Source organism: Nomascus leucogenys, chromosome 14 (genome assembly GCF_006542625.1).
Source record: "Nomascus leucogenys isolate Asia chromosome 14, Asia_NLE_v1, whole genome shotgun sequence".
NCBI lineage: Eukaryota > Metazoa > Chordata > Mammalia > Primates > Hylobatidae > Nomascus > Nomascus leucogenys.
Genome location: NC_044394.1, coordinates 82,846,126 through 82,868,718, shown reverse-complemented (window position 1 = coordinate 82,868,718; position 22,593 = coordinate 82,846,126). Strand labels below are relative to the sequence as shown.

Sequence of the window (22,593 nt, the reverse complement as noted above, 5' to 3'; positions counted from 1 at the left end):
CCGTTTCCTAAAACAAGGGTGCGTCAGGCTGGTGGTGGGGAGCTGGGGGGCTCTCTCCTCTTGATAGCCATCAGAAGAGGTTCATCCTCGCTCAGCCTGAAGGAGGAAGCTGAGGGTGCAGCTGCACCTTCATTTTCATTTCTGGCCAGGAGGCTAGTGATGGGGCTGACACCATGAATAGAGAAGTGACCCCCATCATCACCCCAGAGAAGCTGGGCTGATCTGACGGTGTCTGAGGACAGAAAAGGAGCTGGGGTACTTCTTTGGAGGGTGCTTGTGTTTTGTAATGAATGGCAAGGGCTCGGCAGTGGTAGGCACTGACCGAAAGCAACCACACGTGGCCTGCTTATTGACCTGGGAATGAGAGACAGGAGCCAGAGCTGTTTGGGTAAACAGGATTTGCACTGTTCTGCTTTATGCTCTTGTAATTATCTGATGACCCACTTGCTGTATGTGGCAGACGGGTCTTAGAAAGTAAGAGGGAAATTCTTCTGACTTGAAATTATGGAGCAATTTAGGACCACTTTCACAAATTATTTTCTAACTCTACAAGGACCAGAAATGACCTGACTCTAATTTATCAACGCTGGACCCACTTGAATGCAAACTAAGACTCTGTATATATACCCATGCCCAGACACATACAGTGAGTCAGCCCTCAACTCCCTGGTGCAGGTGAGCCTGGGCCGGGCAGTCCCCAAATTTAACTGCAATTTACTTTTAGCTTTCATTATCCAGTTTTCACCAGGATCCTCCTTTGCAAGTGGGTAGGCAAAGGCTGCTGAGGATGGAAAGTTCCCTGGTGCAATTAGCATACAGCTGGTTGGGCAGAGGAGCGGATCTGGGAGTCAGACCTCTATGACTTCCGCGATGGGGAGGAAGCCCCAGTGGCCCAGGCAGTGAGAGGTGGAGCGGGACTTACCCCGGGGGTAGCTGACTGCAGAACCCAAGTTGGTCACCACTCTGCTCTGGTGTCTTTCTGGTGCCCAGGATTTGGGTCATAATTTAGGAATTCTGATTTTGGTTTGGTTTACATAGATGCATACTTAACTATTAAATATCACTCCTTGTGAGCCCAGGTCCCTTCCACAGATGACACAACATTTCGAAACTTGTGAGGTTGTCTTTCCTTTTGCAATTTTGTTGAGAGATTTCATCCATTAAACCTTGGGTGACTAACACTGAGCACTTACAATGTAGCAGGCACCATTAAGAGTCACTCACATGTGTTAATATGTGTAGGCACATAGAACCGTGCCTGGCCCAGAGCGAGGCTGTATTATATTTGCTTTCCTTATCCTTATGGATCCCATGAAGTACATAGTTACCCAGTTCACAGATGATGAAACTGAGGCACAGAGAGATTAAATAATTTACCCAAGGTTCCACAGCCAGATAGTGAAGAGCTGGGATTTGAACTCAGGCAGTTTGGCTCTAGAGCTTGGTGCTTAACCACTCCTCAGAATCCTATACAGGACACAGTAAAGCTGAATGTTCTCAGGGTGTGGGGCTCAGAAAGGGAGAATGAGGAGCTGAGAGGTGGTGGTCGGTCCTCGAGGAAGAGGCGGCTCTTGAGGTGGAGGTCGGGACACAGGGTAGCCAGGGGGCAGGAGGCTGTGGGCCCCAGCAGCAACGCCCCTCTTGGTGTCACTCCAAGCACAGGCTGGCCTGCCGGAGTCCCCTGCCATGCCCGTTGTGTGGCTGGGATTGGAGAGCATATTGTAAGGGGGTAAGAGCAGCCAGAATTCCTTCCCACTTCTCAGGCTGTGGGGCTTCAAGTCTCTCTCTGTTTCCTTCACACTGCCAACATCTCAGATGTAACAGAAGCTCATGTGATAGATTTTTGTACAGCAATTTCTGATGAAATAGCCTAGAACTTTCTTTACCAAATTGGCAGAGAAAAAAGAATAAAATAGCTCAAAGTGAAAGTGATTTCAAGATGAGAACTGCAGGCGTGGTGGCTCACGCCTGTAATCTCTGCACTTTGGGAGGCTGAGCTGGGTGGATCACTTGAGGTCAGGAGTCCAAGACCAGCCTAGGTAACTCAGCAACACCCTGTCTCTACCAGAAATCCAAAAATTGGTCTGGTGTGGTGGCGCATGCCTGTAGTCTCAGCTATTTGAGAGGCTGAGATGGGAGAATTGCTTGAGCCTGGGAGGAGGAAGTTGCAGTGAGCTGAGATCACACCACTGCACCTTAGCCAGGGTGACAGAGTGAGACCTGGCTCAAAAAAAAAATAACAATAATAATGAGAATTGTTCAGTAGTGGCAACACCAGCACATTTTGGTGTCTAGAATTGACACAGGCAAGGAACATGAGCAAGACAGACATGCATACAATGGAGGCCAAGGGCTCACGGGAGCCTCTGGAATGAAAACCTTGCAGGAGAGATCCGAGGGGCATGAGTCACGTGCCTTGGACAGAATGGGGAAAGAGTACGGCTGAGGCAGAACCAAATGAGAGACCAAAAGTAGGCATAATATGTGTTTCCTGTTTGGGCTTTTATTTGACTTTTTGAAAGTTAGCTTCCTGGGTTACTTTCTGATATGTTCATAGATGTGGTGTCGCCTAATGAGCTGGATCATGCTAAGCTCTTAAGGCAGACATCATATCCCCAGCCCTGAACATTTGCCATGTGCCTAAGTGTTCATTGAATGAGGGACTGAATTCATAACTGGGGTTATGAGCAACTGCAAGCAGCTTGGCACGGGTGGGGAGTGCCTTGGATGTGAGAACTATGTGCATGGATAACCCTACCTTCCCCCAAAGAAAACAACGCACAAGTGTTCGTAAAACTGGAGAAATCTGCAGGCCAGAAAATACTTCTGTATCATGCTGGCTTGCCAGGTACAAGCCCTAGCGAGAAGAAAATACAAGACCAGAACGGGATATGGAGCCAGGTTCCTGTGGCAAGGGCACAGCAGGAGGAGATCCCAGGAAAGGAAAGCCAAAGCCCCTGGCCTATGTTACCACAAAACACAGCAGCAAGGTGTAGGCCATGAGACACCTTTTCAGGAAGCGTCCCTCTGCGCTTCCCACCCCACCCTGCCCTCACCTGCTGGAAGCTCCCACCTGATCGACATCAGAGGTGTCTCCGGGTCGGAGCAGAGCCCTGACAGGTGCAGCTACAGCTTAGCGTTGATCATGGATTAAAAGTTTCCAGGCCTCTAGTTAGATTTTTTTATGCCTTTTGATTTTTATATCCCATAAATACAGATGTGTGTATAAAACATATGTTCAGTATTAAGTTGATAAGTGAACATACATGCAGCTGTCACTGAGGTGAAGAAATAGAACGCAGCTGGGACCACAGAAGCTCCTGTCTGCCCCTTTTTCATCACACTCCCACCTTCTACTTGGAAGCAACCATTTTCCTGACTTTTAAGGTCATTGTTTGCTTGTTTTCCTTTGTAGTTTCACCAACTTCGACTTCACTGCTACACTCTTAAGTTAGTATCGCCTTTTGTTTCATTGTATGTAAATGGAATCATTGAAAATGGACTCTTGTGACTTCTCCTTTTGCTCAGCATCGTTTGTGCTTCGCATCTGCCTCACACTGGCAGATGTAGCTGCTGTGGGCTCTTCTTATTGCTGGGTGTGTTCCATCGTAGGAATGTGCTGCAATTCCTGCATTCATCCCAGTTAGGAATTCTTGGAAGATGCTTCCATGAACATCCTGTAGTGTTTCCTGATGAACGTTTGCAAGCATCCCTGGAGAACTGACTAGGTGTAGAATGGCTGGGTTGAGGGAAGCTCTGCCTCCACCTTTAGTAAATAATACCAGAATGATTCCATAGCGGTGGCACCAGTTTGCCCCGCACCAGCAAGGTGGAGACGTCGCAGTGCTGTGGCATCAGAACTTGGCATTTTCAGACTTGTTGTTTTTGTCAGTCTGGTACATGAAGGTGTCTCATGGAGTTGTACTTGCTTTTCTCTGTTACCAATGAGATTGAGTGTCTCTTTATATGTTTGTCAACCATTTAGATTTCATCTTTTCTGAATTACTTGCTCAGGTGTTTGGACATCCTCCTCTTTGAGTTTTTTCTTGCAATTATGAGTAGGCTTTCTTTCCGTGATCCAGACACAGGTTGTGGGCAGGTATTGTTTTAATTGTCTCTCATTCACCCCACCCTAGGGTAATGTGGATGTCTGAACACTCGACAGCTGACACTGGATGAGGCCAACAGCAGTTAATTAGTCACATACTCAGCCCAGATAAGGACCACACAGGGCCACAGGGGGCTGCATGTGGGAAAAGAGTGAACCAGCAGGGGCTATGGGAAGCAGGCTGTGCGGTAAGAAGAGGGTGAGGTGACCCCTGGTCCCCACAGGAGGATGTGATTGACTTGTTTGAATAATTCCACAACCTGCTACTCAGGGATGAGCAGAAACTGTACCTGTCCCCATCATAAGAAGGGGGGACTTGGCTGGGGGACCTCATCCATGGGTCTGTGTGGGGAGGGAACCTGCAGTTAGGCCATTTGAGGCCCTTCCGATTTTACCAGATGCCAAGGCAGCATATAATTTAGAACCTTAATTTTGGGCCATACCACAGACGTATGTGTTGCAAATATCCTCTCTCACTTTGTGGCTTACCTTTCCCCCTTTTTTAGGGCATTTTGATGAACAGAGATTCTTTCTGTATAATTGGTACCTTTTATATCTCAATTAATTCTTACTATTACAAAGTCAAAGCCATTCTCTACACTACCTTCTGAAAGCTTAGCTATATGGCCTTTAGTTTGACTTTGAATCTAAAAATCTAAGTGGATCAAATATGCCTCCAACTTCCTGGTCCTTTAAGGAGACCAAGGTCCCAATGACTTCTCTTAAGCCGTTCTTTTCTCAAGGTGAAGTTTCTCCAGGGCTGCTCACTATTGCCTCTTCACACTGCAGCCAGCACAGATCTCAAGCCAAAACTGCCAGAGCACCTCAGGGACACTCTGGGAGGAAGCGTCCATCCAGCCCACTTCCAGCTCAGCCTCAGTGTGCTTTTAGTACAGGCTCATTTAACGTAGCTGGGTGTCCCTGCATTGGTGCCGCTGGTTCAAGGCCTGTCAGGCAGTTGGGAGAGAGGACTGCCCACCTCCACAGGCAGGTGACCTTCCCGATCGTGGGACTCGGCTGTGAAGACGGCTGTGGATGGCACATGCCCTCCCTTGTCTCCATAATTGCTATTATTTTAATAAACAGAACTCAGCTCATTCAAGGGACCATTCAACTGCAGATGTAATTTTCTCCCTTGTAACCACTAGGGTTAAAAATTTCAAGTTATTGTTGTTTGTGTTGGTTTTCATACAAACATGTGGAAATAGCATAATAGCAATGTACTAGCAAATACATACAAGAGCCAAGCACAGTCTGGAGCCCTTTCTGTGTGTTAATTCGCCATCCTCGCAACCTCCCACATATCATACCTGCCCCTACTTGCATCCAGCATTCGTCTTTATTCTGTGCAGAACCTGTGTCCTGATATTGGCCCTCGGACCTATATCAGTAAAGTTCTCTCACACAGGTGACCCGGCCAGGCAGCCACCCAGCCTTGCTCTCTGCCACACCCACCGTCAGGGGAAGTGGCTTCAGATGGAGCCCTCCAAGAAGAGGCCATGGAGTCACTTAGTTTTCATTTTCAAGTATTTGAAATATCTTTATGAAGAAAGACTACTGTCATCTGTGAACATGAGTCATCTTCTAAAAAAACTAGAGAGAATGGGCTTAAAATAAAACCAGGAACATCCGAAGAAACTTGGAGAAGGCCAGAATGAGAAATGGTAGCATAGACGAGAGAGGATCCTGGTAGAATTTAGTCCATAAAGACCGGTGAGTCCGAGCCAGAGCCTGGAAGCCATGCTGAGTCCTTCCTTTCCCTCCTCCCTTCCTCTGATCAGCCACCAAGCTGTGTCCACTGTCCTCACACCCACCGGAACACTGACTGCAGGCAGGGAGGGGCTCTGCCTGCTTCCCAACGTGTCTTCCCCATGCCCAACAGCGACTGGCACATGGCGGCTCTCAGCAAGTATTGTTTGCACTACGATATTGATGAGTTGCCTGGGACTCTGTCTGCTCCTCTCCACTCCTTCCCCTGTCTCTGTTGGGACCCTGGCCATCTCCAGCCTGACTTCCAGTGCTCTCTCCCTCCAAACCACAAGCAGGATCTCTTTAAAATGCACGAGCAGTTCTGCCGCCCCCTTCCTTCAGGTGCTTCATGGCTCCTCCTAGCACAGGGTCAAGCCCTGACTCCTCCGAGGCCTCTCTCATCTGGGCCCTGCTTTCCTGTGCTTCCCTGAATGGTCCCTTGAATGAGCTGAGTTCTGTTTATTAAAATAATAGCAATTATGGAGACAAGGTAGGGAATGTGCCATCCACAGCCGTCTTCACAGCCCAGTCCCACGATCGGGAAGGTCACCTGCCTGTGGAGGTGGGCAGTCCTCTCTCCCAACTGCCTGACAGGCCTTGAACTAGCAGCACCAGTGCAGGGACACTGTTAAATGAGCCTGTACTAAAAGTACACTGAGGCTGAGCTGGAAGTGGGCTGGATGGACACTTCCTCCTAGAGTGTCCCTGAGGCGCTCTGGCCTCTCTCTCATGGCTTCTCGCCCTCCCTGTTGTTCCCACCTTCCTGCAGTGCTGTCAGGGTACCCACCTTATGCCTCTGTGCATGCTGAGCCCCCTGGCTGGAGCACCTTCCCACCCTGTCTGGCAGACACTGTCTTGTCCCCTGGTTCCCACTCAAGGATTCCTCCCTCTGGAAATTGTTCCCCAGTAGTCTCCTCTACCCTTTCATTTTGGAGGCAGCATACCATCCGCAGTGTTCTCTGGGCACCTTGTTTTAATGCCTGTCATAGTGCTGGCCTTGCCATTCTTTCAGCTGGTCAGTTTAGTCATCTCGAAGGCCAGGCACCATCCCGGACATCAGGGATGTGGTGGTGAACAAGGCACTGGGCCCTGCTCTCCTGAAGCTCCTGTTGGAGAGAGGGAGGCGGAATGCACAAGTCAGCACATAGCTGTACAGGAAAACGTCGCTGTGGTGCAGGTGCCCCTTGTAGTCACTCTGTAACTGGTCATTCAGTGCCTAATCACACTTGGCATTTATTGAATGTCTGCCATGTGCTGTTTTATCAGCAGTGGAGGCAAGTGAGCTCATGGAACCCTCATGGTTTCCTCATCTTGCAACTGAGGAAAATGCGGCGTGGAGGGGCAGAACCTGCTTTCAAGCCTGGGCTCTGAGCTCTCACCTGCCTTGCCATGTCACCTGATGTTCCATCAAGGGGGTCATTGTCCCCTTGGAGACGCTTAAATCATCAGTGGGGGTGGAGGGTGTCACCTGGGGCTTTCTCAGAGGAAGTGACTTCAAAGCAGGGACCTGAAGGTTGCACAGGGCTTCATTAAACACATGGGGAGGGTGCAGCATGTTCCTGCCTGAGGGAACAGCCCAGGTGAGGCTCAGAGGGAGAACAGAGGGCAAACTGGAGGAAAAAAGGCTCAGAAGGAGAAGAGAAGTGCTGGGAGCTGGGAGAGGCAGAGGCTGAGCTGTGAAGAGCCGTGAAATTGTGTTGAGCAGTTGAGGCTTTGTTCCTGGAGCAGTCGGAAGCCACGGGACAGTTGTGACTTGGTCTGATATGAGGCTCCTCTGACTGCTGATGGAGAACAAATTGGACAGGCACCAAAGTGGATGTGGGAAGACCAGTGTGGCCAAATCATTCCCAGGCAAGAGAGGATGGGGCTCTGGACTAGGGTGGAAGCTGGAGAAATAGAAGTGGATGGAGCAGAGAATTTGAGGGAGAAAAATGGGCAGCACTTGGACACTGTTTGGTTTGAGGGTAAGGACGAGAAGGAGAGGAGACAAGGATGCCACCAGAGTGTCTGGGACAGGCAGGTGACCAACTGATGATACTGTTGATGGAGATGCAAACACAAGGGTTGGAGATGGTATGGGTGGGAAAGAATGCCGATGTTCAGGACGTGTGCATCTGTGGTCCCCAGGGAGCATCTGAGTGGCAGTTGGAAGGCTGAGGCTGGCACATGAGAGAGTTGGCTGGACATTCAAACCTGAAAGTATATACAGATTGTGTTTGAAGCTGTGAGAGTGGATGAGTTTATTGAGGGAAACTGAGGAAGAGAGAGGTGCCTGTCTCCTGTGTCCACTGTGAGCTCCTACCTGCATATCCAATATGGTAGCCACTAGCTACGTGTGGCTGTTTAAATTTCAATTCATATTAAATGGGCCAGGCTTGATGGCTCACGCCTGTAATCCCAGAACTTTGGGAGGCCGAGGAGGGCGGATCACCTGAGGTCAGGAGTTCAAGACCAGCCTGGCCAACACGGTGAAACCCGTCTCTACTAAAAATACAAAAAATTAGCCAGGCATGGTGGCAGACGCCTGTAATTTCAGCTACTTAGGAGGCTGAGGCAGGAGAATCACTTGAACCTGGAAGGTGGAGGTTGCAGTGGGCTGAGATCACACCATTGCACTCCAGACTGGGCAACAAGAGCAACACTCTGTCTCAAAAAAAAAAAAAAAAAGAAATTTAAAATTCAGTTCCTTGTTCACACTAGCCACGTTTCAAGTGCTCAGTAACCATGTGGCTAGTGGCTTCTGTTACGGGCAGCACAGATTACAGACCATTTCCATCATCACAGACAGTTCTATTGGACAGCACTCAATCTGAACTCTACCTTACATTTATTTTGTAACCACAGTGCCAAGGCACTCAGAAAAAAAACGTGCAGTTCCATAACTTAAAGACCTTTAAGAAGTAGACTGGCAGCCCTTTGCTGCCCTAAGGGTCAGGAAAGGAACCCTGTGGGCTCTTTGGAGCCATTTAAATCAATGATTGGCCCGGCACTGGGTGTGCACAGGGGCCATGCTATCCCAGCCAGAACGCAGGAGTGTCAGCAAACAGCACTTCTCAAGCGACAGGAGGACTCAGTCCTTCCTACATTTGTCTAACTTCACCCTTAGCTCCCTCCTGGGCCCACAGACAGCAGCACATACGCATTTGAACAAATACAGCCTTTTAGGTTACTGTTTAAAACAATGGAGTGATAAACTGAGAGTGTCCACAGAAAATCAGATATCGGACTTTCCATTTCAGAAACCAGTTCTGAGTTGTTGTGAATGTTCAGTTTTTGTTTTTGCTTCTGTTTTTCATCTTCGTTGAGGGTGTACCTTTGTCCTTTATTTTCTTTTTCAGTCGGATGTCATGGATCAGAATTTGTTAAATTTCCTCCCAGAACAAGAACATTCAGAAGTTTATAAAATCCTTTCTTCCCATATGCTTGTGACGGATTCCCCCTCCCCAGAATACTTAAAATGTAAGTTAAATTTTTCTGGTTTTACAAGCTAGAAAGATAAGAATTTTGCTTTTGAAAGGAGGTTAGAATGAATTAAGAAGGGAGAACTAATTTTAAGAATAATTTTCCTCATGACTCAGAACATTTCCAAGATCCTTAGAGGTATATTTTAGGTTTAAAGCTAAAACTGGAATTTGGAATATGTAAGACATTTGGCTTTTATGTGGAAAATTTGAAAGCAGAGAACTCAAGAATAATAATTTATTTTGTGTATATGACAAGATTTCTCTTTTTTTTACATGAGAGTCTTTTAGTAAGAAACAGTGCAAACATCAGTGAACAATCAGCTCATCGTGGAGGATACTAAGATGCTAAAATCATATAATATCAAGAAACCAACTGAAAACGGAATAATTAGGTCAAAAATCCAAATTCTGTCCTCCTGAGGCTCTCATCTGGTTATTTATATACATTTTTATGTTCTGTGAAATTTAGAAGTTTTTATCAAAATATTTGGCAACCTAGGTAGAAGGCTAACCTTGATGCCTCGTGAACCACGTGTCACTTAACGAAGCATACACAATTGCATGAGGTAGCAAAGCTGCTTGCATCAGTGCAAGCCTGAGTCCATTTTCCATGAATAATCTGTCCTGTCGCACATCTGATTTTACTTCAAAGCAAAGCAAAAAGATTAAATTAAAGGGAGCAGCTCTATATGAGCCGCTTTATTTTAATATACCATATGAAAACAGCCGGAACTAATCAATGCCGACATTACCAACCACAGACATCTGGGAGCAAATTAAGACTAATTGGGTCCATGTATGGAATGCAAAATATCTATGAACTACGGAAGGAAGCCCCTGTGCAGCAGGGTTACAAACCAGGTCCAAAAGTCAGTCGTAATGAGAGAACTAGCCTGGCCATGTGTAGACTAAATCCCATAAGAGTTTTCACAGAGACGCTACTTGTTCAGAGTCTGTGCGATGCTCACGACCCCTTTCTCTCCTCTTCTTCCTTTAACGGCCCAGCTGACAGCGATTTAGAGTTTTATTGCCATCTTCTCAGAGGCAGCTTGAACCCAAAGGAATTTCCAACTTATGAATACATAAAATTTGTAGGAAATTTTCGCTCTTACAACAATGGTAAGCTTTAATTGTCATATAATTGTGACAGTGTCTTTTCTCATGCAAACGTGCACATGGGGGCATTAAGAATCGCCCAGGGAGGAGGAGGGAGAACGTGTGCTTTTCACATTTGCATTTGAATTTTCGAGTTCCCAGGATGTGTTTTTGCGCTCATCAATGTTCTCTCCCATTCTAGAGGAACACACTCCCACACCTGTTTGTGCCAGTGCACACAGTCCCACTGAAACACACATTATTTGTTTATTTATCTTCGGGCTGATGAAATAATTCTGTACTGTGAGAAACAACGTACAGGGAATACAGAACAGGCTCAGCCTACATACTCTGCCGAACAGGCCTTCGTGGTGACTTGACAATCCATAACCTTACCTTCCACACTTTTCCCTCCCCCTGCAGTACTGCTGTGAGCGTATTTTAGTAGACCTGGTCCGTAGCTCTTCTGCTCACTGTGGCCCTAATGCACAGCAAAGGGGTCGTTTTACAATGAGCCAGGAATCTGCATTGGATGAATTATCAAGCAGGATAAGCCAAGTAGCAAAGTCTTATTTTCTAAAATTACCCGGATACCTGATTAACCAAACTCTGGCTACAGAGACAACAACTCTGAACTAGACTAAAACACTTATTTTTACTTTTGAACCATGCAAAATGGAAATGCAGGCCTGAGGCCAGGAATTCAGAAACCAAGTCCTAAGCCAACTTGGTTATGGGCTGAGCTCAGCATGGGCTGCATTTTGTTTTCTGGGCTCCTCCAAACTCAACACAAAACAAATAACTTTGAAACAGCTAACGTTTTATAAAGCAGCAAAGATGAAAAAAATAAAAATAAAGTGTTGACAGGGAATGGGGGAAAAAGAGGAAATGAGAAAAATACCAAAGGAAACAAAAACAGAAAGATGAGCTGCAGAAATGAGGGGGAGATGCAGAGGGCAGATGATGACAGCATTAACTTCTGCTGCGTTCTTGACCACTGTTTCACTCTGGACGTGGTGGGTCTATTCCCTCAGTCAAATTAGTCCCAGGGTTTCTATTAGAAACGGCCAAAGTAATGGCACCAAGTCCTCACATCTAACCAGGATTTTTCCTTCTACCTCAGATGGTCCTTTGTTGTATGTTATTTGCATAAATATACATACTTTGTTTAAAAGTCTCCAACTAGATGCTAAACCTTTAGTGTGATCCTGCCAGCATGATTTTCAGGTCCAGGGTGCGGGGCTTATGCCTGGGTGGTGGGCTCCTTGGCCTACTGGGAGGCCCTTCTGGGAACAGACCCATCCAGGGCTTAAGATGGTCAGAAGTGGTGGGAGGTCCATCTCCCAAGTGGGCCTCTACGTCTGGGCAAAGTCAGATGAGGAAGGCCTAACCATGCCTCATCCTACTCATCTGAAAGGCTTGTCCAAACTTCATGAAATGAATGTTTAATGAACCACACAAAGAAGTAAATGGAAGCTGGTTGGGCTACTCAGTTAAAGAAACTGACCTAAGAGGCACCTTATAGAGAACCCAGCATCATACTAACCCTAGCACAGTGGTTCTTTGGGTGAGGCAACTTGTTAAAATGCAGACTCTCAGCCTTTGCCCTAAAGAGTCTAGCTCAGGAGATAGGAGGGTAGGACCCAGGAATGTGCAGTTGGGGAGTACTGTGGGGTTCTGGTTCCAGGGGCCATGGACTTTGAAAAGCACTGCCCTAGTGTGATACCAGCGCCATTCTGTAGAGAATGCAATGGCCTTCCTCCCAGACAACTTTATCATTGAGTTAATGTAAACAGTGATTTGGAATTTGCTTTACGTGTGTGCTGGTTCCTCAAAAGATTAAACAGAACTAGCATATGATCCAGCAATTCTACTTAAGGGTATGCATGCAAAAGAAGGGAAGACAGAGACTTGAGGAGATATTTGCACACCTGTGTTCATAGCAGCATTATTCACAATAGCCAAAAGGTGGAAGCAACCCACGTGTCCATCAGTGGATGAATGGATAAAGAAAGTGTGGTATATACATGCACTGGAATATTATTCAGCCTTAAAAAGAAAGGAAATTCTGACATTCTACAACATGGAAGAACTTTGACGACATTATGCTGAGTGAAATAAGCCAACCACCAAAGGACAAATATTGTATGATTTTACTTATATGAGGTACCATAGCCAAATTCATAGAGACAGAAAGTAGAATGGTGGGTGCCAGGGGCTGGAGGGAGGGGGAAATGGGAGTTGCTAAATGGGGACAGTTTCAGTTTTGCAGGATGAAAGGAGTCCTTGAGGTGGATGGTGGGGATGGTTGTACAGCAGTGTAAATGTACTTAGCCCTACTGAACTGTGCACTTCAAAATGGCTATGATGGCAAACTTTATGTTGTATGTGTTTTACCACAATTTTTAAAAAATGGTGGCTGGGCGCGGTGGCTGACGCCTGTAATCCCAGCACTTTGGAAGGCTGAGGTGGGCGGATCATGAGGTCAGGAGATCGAGGCCATCCTGGCTAACACGGTGAAACCCCGTCTCTACTAAAAATACAAAAAATTAGCCGGGCGTGGTGGCAGCGGGCGCCTGTTGTCCCAGCTACTAGGGAGGCTGAGGCAGGAGAATGGCATGAACCTGGGGGGTGGAGCTTGCAGTGAGCCGAGATCACACCACTGCACTCCAGCCTGGGCGACAGAGCGAGACTGTGTCTCAAAAAAAAAAAAAAAAAAGATGTGCTTTGGCCATAATGGCAGCCACTGTGATAACAACATACCCCAGTGGCCACATGCACAGAGGGCAAAGGGCAAAGGGCAAACGCACCCTGGCCCTCAGGGCACCAAGACTATGGGAATCATAGGATGCTGCTTCCTCTTGCCCCATGACAACAGTGCACACACTTCGGGCAGATCACCTGAGGTCGGGAGTTCGAGACCAGCCTGACCAACATGGAGAAACCCCTTCTGTACTAAAAATACAAAATTAGCCAGGCATGATGGCAGGTGCCTATAATCCCAGCTATTCGGGAGGCTGAGGCAGGAGAATTACTTGAACCTGGGAGGTGGAGGTTGCGGGAAGCCGAGATCGCACCATTTTCACTCTGCCTGGGCAACAAGAGCAAAAAACTGTCTCAAAAAGAAAAAAAAAAAACCAGCTTGTGATTGGCTGGCGAGCAGCAGTTGTATCCTTTGTGAATTCACATTTCCACCATCTCATTAAGATGCTGCCGAATATCCCTTTGAAGCATCCTGTCATTTACCACGTCTTGGAGGATTTCAAGGAAATAGGCAGGCTTCATTCTGAATACCTGGGACTTTTTTTTTTTTTTAACTAGCAGGGCTCTACTTTCACTGTGGGTTGAGATAGTGTTTGTTTGTCTGAAAGAATGTGTGGAAATTATGTGTGAGTTTTTTTTTTTTTTTGGAAACTTAACTGCTATAAACATGCAGCACTGAATGTGGCATATTTAAAAGCAAGAGTGCAGAGTGTCTTTTCAGAGCCTGTTCTACAAACCAGCATTAAAGGGGCTTTCTTGAGACAAGAGTTCCCCGTGTAACTGTGGAGTACGTGAAATATCATTCTAACTGGGATTAAAATAGCAAAAATTGTCAGAGACAAATGAATTTCTCAGATTAAACCCTATAAAGGCCGGATGCAGTGGCTCATGCCTATAATCCCAGCCTTTTGGGAGGCCAAGGCGGGCAGATCACCTGAGGTCAGGAGTTTGAGACCAGCCTGGCCAACATGGCAAAACCCCGTCTCTACTAAAAATACAAGAGTTAGCTGAGCGTGGTGGCACATACCTGTAATCCCAGCTACTCAGGAGGCTGAGGCAGGAGAATGGCTTGAACCTGGGAGGCGGAGGTTACAGTGAGTCGAGATCATGCCACTGCACCCCAGCCTGGGTGACAGAGTGAAACTCCGTCTCAAAAAAAAAAAAAAAAACCCTATAAAATTGCCAACATTTAACCACCATGACCTATGAGATATGCTTTAATATAAGAACTCAAATTTGACTTCATAGGTTTACTTCTGAATAAACACTGAACAATGAGGTAACAAAAACAGCTCACCCTAGGAGTGCTTTCTAAGCACCCGGCCCAGAGCCCAGGCTTTGCGTGGATCATGTGATCCTCGCCACAGCCTTTTGAGGTGATTTATGGCATCATCCTGTCTTCACAGAGGAGGAAATGGACACGTAGAAGGGTTGCATCTATGATGTGTGAATGGGAAGTCGGGGGCCCACATTCACACCCAGACCCTCTAACCCGGAGCCCACACTCTTCACCCCAGTGCCTGCTGCCTTTCACACATCTTTGTCGGAATGAAACACACACAGGCCCCCTCCAGCCTCCTGGCATTCTGCTGGTCCACGATGCCTACGATGCCTGTGCCTGTGCATGTCAGATGCCCTGCACCCACATGCCAGGCTGTGTGCAGGGCACCCAAGATGTGTTTTAGTCAAACACAAAGACACACAGTCATGGAAATGACTGTCATGAAGGGAAAGGTTCATGCTCAGGGGTCCCTGGGAACAGGAGGCACACATGGCCCACCACGCAGGGCCACACAGAGAAGCACCGGGGTTGGTCAGGAGGCCGAGGGAACCTTTATTGTAGCTTCCAAGAGAAAGAATGGGTGAGAGCGGGTAGTTTGAATAAGTTCAGTGGGGTCTAGGAGGGAGGAGTTGTTTCTAATTATCTGGTGCCTGCCCGGGGGTTGGTTAAGGCAGGGGACAGGGCCCAGGACATGAGAGCCTGAAGGACCTGGTTGGGGTGTGGGCTCTAGGTGGGTTGCTTTGCATATGAAAGGTACCTGGAAGGTGAGTTGTTTGTCCTCCCTAGGAATTGGCTAACCCTGGGAGAGGCAGTCCCTCCAGCACCAGCAAGTCCCCAGATGTCAAAGCCTCAAAACAGAAACCAGAAAATGTGGGCCAGGCGCCGTGGCTCACACCTGTAATCTCAGCACTTTGGGAGGCGGAGGTGGGCAGATTGCCTGAGGTCAGGAGTTTGAGACCAGCCTGGCCAACATGGCAAAACCGTGTCTCTACTAATACAAAAATTAGCTGGGTGTGGTGGCACACGCCTGTAATCCCAGCTACTCGGAAGGCTGAGGCATATGAATCGCTTGAGCCTGGGAGGTGGAGGTTGCAGTGAGCGGAGATTGTGCCACTGCACTCCAGCCTGGGTGACACATGTGTCTCAAAAAAAAAGAAAAAAGAAACTAGAAAACATAGCTATTACACAAGCCTCCCCATACAACTTCTCCAGGCTCCAAGTTCCCAGATGTGGCGAAAGTTGAAAAAATAAGATGTAATATTAATATGTAATATGTGTAGAAGAAAAATGACCACTAGCATCATTTTTTTTGTTTTTGTTTTTTGGTTTTTTTTTTGAGATGGAGTCTTGCTCTGTCACCCAGGCTGGAGTGTAATGGCGTGATCTCGGCTCACTGCAACCTCTGCCTCCAGGGTTCAAGCGATTCTCCTGCCTCAGTATCCCATGTAGCTGGGATCACAGGCATGTGCCTGGCTAATTTTTGTATTTTTAGTAGAGACAGGGTTTTGTCATGTTTGTCAGGGTGGTCTCAAACTCCTGACCTCAGGCGATCCCACCTTGGTCCATTACTGTGAAAAGTCTTAGTATTTCTGCAGGGCAGTTTAGTTGGTGGAGTGTTATGTAGTACATTCTTATTTGATGCCTGTCCTTTTTATATATATGTATAAATAATGGAATGGGAAGGACAGCGACCCTTACTGTACCCACTTCCTGGGCCTAGCATGGTCTTTACCCAGCACATAAATAAGCAGCGGATAAAAATAGGTTGACTCAAAGTGAGGCTTGATCTTGGCCCCAGGACACAGCTGGTGGAAGGCAGAGCAGGGTTCAGACCAGACTTGAGGCTTAGAGAGCTTCCCTAGGAGCTAACAGAGCTCTCTCCTCGACCAGCTCCACAGTACACTCTGGGGATAGAGTGTACTTATATGCAGAAGAGCTGCAGCCACTTCTTTGGCCTTAAATCCAAAGTGGAGATTGAACACAGGTAGGTACACACTGGGTAAACTGGAGTGTGTCACTTCTGGTGCCTTGTGATTTGTCCACACTGAGGGCCTCTGAAGCAGCAGTGAGTGGCTGGGGAAGTTCATCTGTGGGCTCTGTGCACTCCCCACTCTGTGCCTCCCACCACATCAAGCCGCCTCCTCACCTCAGCTGCTTGGGTGTTTGGAGGCCAGTAGCCCCCTTACCTGATGTCCCTACCCAGGACTCCCCGCCTCATGCTTCTGACACCCTCTTTCTCTTTTGAAAATATTTTCAGCTTTTTTTTTTTTCTGAGACAGGATCTCACTCTGTCACACAGACTGGAGTGCAGTAGCGCCATCATGGTTCGCTGTAGCCACCACCTCCTGGGCTCAAGAGATCCTCCCACCTCAGCCTCCCAAGTAGCTGGGACTACAGGCGCATGCTATAACAACCTGGCTAATTCTTTTTTTTTTTTTGTAGAGATGTGGTCTCACTGTGTTACTCAGGCTGGTCTCAAACTTCTGAGCCCAAGCAATCCTCCCGCCTTGGCCTCCCAAAGTGCTGGGATTACAGGCACAAGCCACGTACCCAGCTTAACTTTTATTTTAGATTCAGGGGGTACATGTGCAGGTCTGTCACATGGGAACCCTGCCTGACCCTGAGGTTTGCAGTACCAATAATCCTGTCACCCAAGCAGTGAGCACAGCACCTGACAGGCAGCCCCTAAGCCTTCACCCCCTCCTTCCTCCCTCCCTCCAGCCTCCAGCAGCCCCCAGTGTCCACTGCTCCCATCTTGATGTCCACGTGTACTCAATATTTAGCTCCCACTTACCAGTGAGTGCATGTGGTACTTTGTTTTCTGTTCCTGTGCTAATTCACTTAGGATAACGGCCTCTAGCTGTATCCATGTTGCCACAAAGGACATGTTTTCATTCTTTTCATGGCTGTATAGTATTCCACAGCTAATGCGCTCTCTTCTTGCTCCTCTGATCAACTGAGTTGGCCCAAGGCTGAGAGAGTCCCTGGGCCACCACTCAAAAATCACATCAACAGGAAGCCTCAGGCCCCAAACCAAAGAGATGTGTAGGTTCCAGGGCAGAGGAGAGAGGGGGAGGCTGAGCCGGAGAGGGCTCTGGGTGAGCCTTGAAGCACACAGACAAGGATCCCATCTTGTTGTCTGCTCGCCCACATGGCTACCCAGGATCTGTCAGGCTCTGTACACAAAGTGATGGGGCTGAGTTCGTAGGAATTTGAGGGGAAGGGAGGAACAAAGCCCCTTTGCTGTGGTGAACGAGGTGACATTACACTCTCCAACTGGACATGTCCAGGTTCCCCAGTGGATGATGCCCCCCCCCTCCTCTGCCCCCATTCACTTTGGCAGTGTAAACACACCAGCCATTGCTCAGGTCCTTCAGCCAAGTGGAATTTTCCCCTACTTCAATGTTTGCACATTTTGCTCACCCCTTAGGACTTCAGCATTTGCCACAGATGTTCTGGGGGCAGGGGAGGGAAGACAGGACTTCACATCTTTAACCTAGATTTTTAATAAATGAGAAGAAATACGTGTCAGGAAATGGGACAAGAAAGTAGTCTTTTTTTAGAAGAGTTTCACTTGAGGACAGTTTCTAACCCAGTCTGTGCAAAGCCTCTTGGAGGGCTCTGAGCTGGGATACGTAACCCCGTGTCCCATTCTCTTCCCCCGAAAAGCCCACGCTGGACCTGGCCAGCCAGCAGCACTGGCATGGACCACTGGTAGGAGCAGCCCTTTTCTTCCTCTAATCGACGTTTCCAGAATAGAGCTTAACGAGATGATTTTATTTAGGGCTATGTTTGCTTGTAACAGATACTTTCAACAACAACAACAAAAGAGAGATGCTTTCAGACAAATACACAGTTCCATCTCTTGCTTCTCCAGCGAAGTAGTGCCTCCTTTCTCAAACCCCAGGTATCCAAGTCCTGTAGCCCCACCTGACCACTCTTAGTGGAAAGAAACTGGCCGGGTGATTTTCAAAGGCATGGAGAAAGGTCTTTGCTTTACAGGGTCCTAATATGCAGGCTTCCAGATCCTGAAAGATAACTTCATGCAAGAAGAAGGCAATCCTTTCTCTGAGCCTTTTTGCTCCTCCTCCAGACTTGGATGTAGATGTGCGTCTGACAAATCCAGAAAGCAGTATTTCAAAAGTTGCTGGTGTGGTTCCAAATAGGTCACCCTCGGCAAACATTCCACTCTGGGCTTTCCAGAAACCACACACCAGAGTATAAAAGTTTCCCTGCCCTCGTTTTACCTACTCGCCTCTAACCGCACAACCAAATTTGAAATACTGGCAGAAGTGGAGACTTTTCAGCTTACAACACTCAATTTTGTATGTTCCGTGGGATTTCTGGAGGTTGCCTCATTTTATGGCTTTGGGGTGGTTTGAATTTTTTCCTTGCTGAGCTTAATTGAGATGCCTCAGTAAAGGGAACAATGCACATGCACGCCAGACCTCACTGGGAATGGAGACACGAGTGTGGACGGCTTCGCAGAAGGAGTGTCTCATCTACTCAGGACCCTAAGAGTGGGAAGCAGAGTGTCCCCTCCACCCAGCAAAATATCAGGCCGTCCTTCCCCTGCAGGGGTCAGTGCTGCCAGAGAGACCACAGGGGAGTTAAAATCACTGTAAAAAAATTGTGCCCCAAGAGCATCATCCTGCACAGACACCTAGGGTTCATATTAAAATGGAACAATGAGGAATGGTCAGGCTTTTAAGCAACCTCATCTTTCTGCTCATTTCAGTCTGGGAGTGGGGGGACCTTTCATACAAGTTGTCCCATAATCGTGATAAAAATGTGTGTGAGAGAGCCACTTTGAAGACAGGGATGAGGGAAGTTCACTTTCCTGAACATACAAATAATTTGGCCCATCCACACCAACCATCTAGTGGATATCTTCTCAATGCCATTACACTCTTCTGGCCCCTAAAAATACTCATTTTAATTAATAATTGCCAGAGGAAAGAAGAAATATTTGAGTAAGACATGTAGTTTCCCTTTAGAGTCATTTTTTAATCCAGCAAATTGCAAAGCCAGGCCAGGCACGGTGGCTGACACCTGTAATCCCGGCACTTTGAGAGGTTAGATAATTTGAGCTCAGGATTTTGAGACCAGCCTGGGCAACATGGCAAAACCCCGTCTCTTCAAAAAAAAAAAAAAAAAAAAAAAAAAAAAAAAAAACTGAAATTAGCCAGACGTGGTGGCTCACACCTGTGGTCCCAGCTACTCGGGAGGCTGAGGTGGGAGGATCACTTGAGCCCAGGAGGTCCAGGCTGCAGTGAGCCAAGATCGCACCACTGTGCTCCAGCCTGGGCAAAGAGGGAGACCCTGTCTCAAAAAAAAAAAAAAAATTTGCAAAGCCCCAGCTCTCTCTTGTGGCTCCTGCCTTTTCTCCAACATTGATCTTCTCTATGCAAAACAGAGCTGAAAGAAAGGAAACAGAAAGGAAAGGATCAAATATGCCCTGGGTAAGGTAGGCAGTGCCCCTGCCAAGAAGTGGGCAGGATTATCACGCTGCTCTCCTAGGAACCCAGCCACCTGGCTATTCAGAACACATTGGGTCAAGCACATTGTGAAGAGAGAAAAATAAGAGTCTGAAAATAGCACTTAATTAGTGGGAGATGATTTCTCATGAATGTGCAGAAAGTTATTTTCCCCTCAACATTCTAAAGCCATAGCCTGAAAGTTTTGAATGTTTATCACAATTGGGACTTAACAACTTTATTCTTCCTGGAGTGAAACCTCATCACTGATAGTTTCATATCTTCCCAGACACGTGTCAGCCTTGTTTTTCATTTGTTTCGAGAAGTGCTGAGAAAGCTATTTGTCACTTCCTTGTGGACTATTAGTATGTTTTCCTCCAGCCATTGCAACTAATTTATCATAAGCAGGTCATCTCTGATGAGAATACTTAATTGTTCTGATGACTGAGCTGGTAACTCAGTGGAACAGAGCCACATATCTTTCTCCAGCTCTTTGTATTCTTTTGCTGTTAACTAATGCTATTACCATTTCTGCATCTTCCTTGCTCCTTCCTGAGCCCTTTTGAAAAAAGTTCTGTACCACCTGAGATCTTCCTGCCCTCATAGTCATCTTTTTCTCCTCATCATGGCTGATTTGGGAGCTCACCTTTGTCATCAGACAGACTTGGAAGCCAACCTTAGGTGCTTCCAAATGAGGCAGACATGATTCATTCTGAGTCCCTGGGACTCTCCTGGTTTTGGAATCCCAAGAATACCAGCCCAAGACAAAACTTTTTCAGGGTCTCTGAAGTTAGAGAGTGTAATGAAAGTTTCAGGACGTGATAACCTATGGACTGTTTTAATAGGAAGACCATCAAGAAAGCACGAGGCCAGGCGCGGTGGCTCATGCCTGTAATCTCAGCACTTTGGGAGGCTGAGGCAGGTGGATCACCTGAGGTCAGGAGTTTGAGACCAGCCTGGCCAACATGGTGAAACCCCATCTCTACTAAAAATACAAAAATTAGCCTGGCATGGTGGCACATGCCTGGGGCACAGAGCAAGACTCTGTCTCAAAAAGCAAGCTAGCCCTGCGTCTCCACAAGCAGAAGCCCACGCCACGCACCCGCTCTGTTTTCCATCACAGAGTGGTGATTGCCGTGTGCTGATCTGCAGCAGTTTCCCTGACCAGGCCTCCTGTTGACCAGTGTTAATGTATCAGTCAGGCAGTGAGCTCACCTGCCTGCCAGTGGAACCCAGGCCATGTGCTACGGGCACCTCCCACAGCTGGCAGAGTGGACGGGCCACCAGCAGCACCAAGGTGGGTCACACTGCAGAGGGGAAGCTACCTTAGGGTCCCAAGGCCTGTGTGCTAGTTGCTGGCAAGGATGAGATGGTGTCTTCCTGAACTGGACCTTAAGCTAGGGTTTGGAGGTGAGCCAGGCCATCTCATGGGAGAGTCATCTGATAAACACATGTTGAGCACTTGCTGTGTGCAGGACACCTGCTCAGAGGTGGAGACAGAGAATGAGCCCCAGTTCCTGCCATGGGGAAGGCTATATATTTAGCTTTCAGCAAGAGTAAGGTCAGTTTTGAGTAAGATGACCCTAGGGGGAAAATGTAGCAAGAATGAGTTGCTTTTCTCTATATTGTGAGTGGTCAGAGATTTGAGAAAACAGGGCTGGTCCTGCAGTTAGTGGTTAATCCTTGTGAGAGTCTCAGGGAGCCAGTTGTAATTAGATATATTCTATTACTTAAATTGAAACACTAATTGAATACTTAATTAATATCTTTAAACTACCTTGGGATATAAAGTGCCAGAGAAGTTATTCTAAGTGCTAAATATGACTATGAAGTCCCAGGGAGCAGTTTGCGCCTGTGTTGCCTCTAGAATACGCAAGAAGACTCGTGCTGCGGGGAAAAGTTATTTCAAATGCAACTGGCAAAATGTTCAAAGTATCTTCTTTGCCTTAGTTTTCCCCAAGGTTTTCTCCTTGGCCTCTATTAAAACATTCATCCTTGATTTATTGTCACCCTTGATCATGCCCCTCAGTTTTTTTAAGTCTTTTGGTGGGAAAGGCATATTGAAGAGAGACGTTGCTCCGTTCTGGACATGTGTAAAATATCTAGCTCATCAAATGCAGGCTACAAGCAATAATGAAACTTCCTTTTGGGGGGTGCATTTTTATCTTTAAAGACTTAGATGCTATAAAAGAGCAGATAAAACTGCACTGGGGGCAGCCAGGCCAACAGTAAGCTCTGCAAAACATCCACCTAACGTCCGTGGTCCAGGTCACTGCTGCCCTTGAAGAAGCAAGCAGGGCCTCCCACTTCACAATCTTTTTCTGTCCCCTTCTCCTCCTCACAGTGAATCAGGGGAAGGCATTTCTGACAGCACAGGAATGTAACAGCTGAGAGGATCGTTCAAAGAAGTTGCATCGTTTAGCGATAGATTAAGAGGGAGGCCTTCTCTTAAATTCCTGGGAGGCCCTTAGAAGCTTGTTTGGAAGGTCTTTGTATTCTGAAAGAGTCAGAATTTTATTAGTCATTATCTGGCTGGGTAATATCTCTTAGATTCAAGCAGAGAGAATATTTCACATCTGGGAAGTTTTTAAATGTCTCTTTAATTATGCAGAGGTTCACATCTGTAGACCCATCCCTTATGTGGAATTGTTTTCC

The 22,593-nt window shown here is 47.2% G+C and overlaps 1 protein-coding gene across 4 annotated transcripts in view; it reads left to right on the top strand.

The window, feature by feature from the left end:
* NPAS2 (neuronal PAS domain protein 2) overlaps positions 1-22,593 on the top strand; it is a 178,757-nt gene that overhangs the window by 120,483 nt on the left and 35,681 nt on the right. For all 4 annotated transcript variants that reach the window (XM_030827857.1, XM_030827858.1, XM_003274854.3 and 1 more), the window contains exons 6-7: positions 9,196-9,316; positions 10,327-10,440. In XM_030827857.1, coding sequence (XP_030683717.1) covers positions 9,196-9,316; positions 10,327-10,440 — 235 coding nt within the window. The remainder of the gene's footprint in view (positions 1-9,195; positions 9,317-10,326; positions 10,441-22,593) is intronic.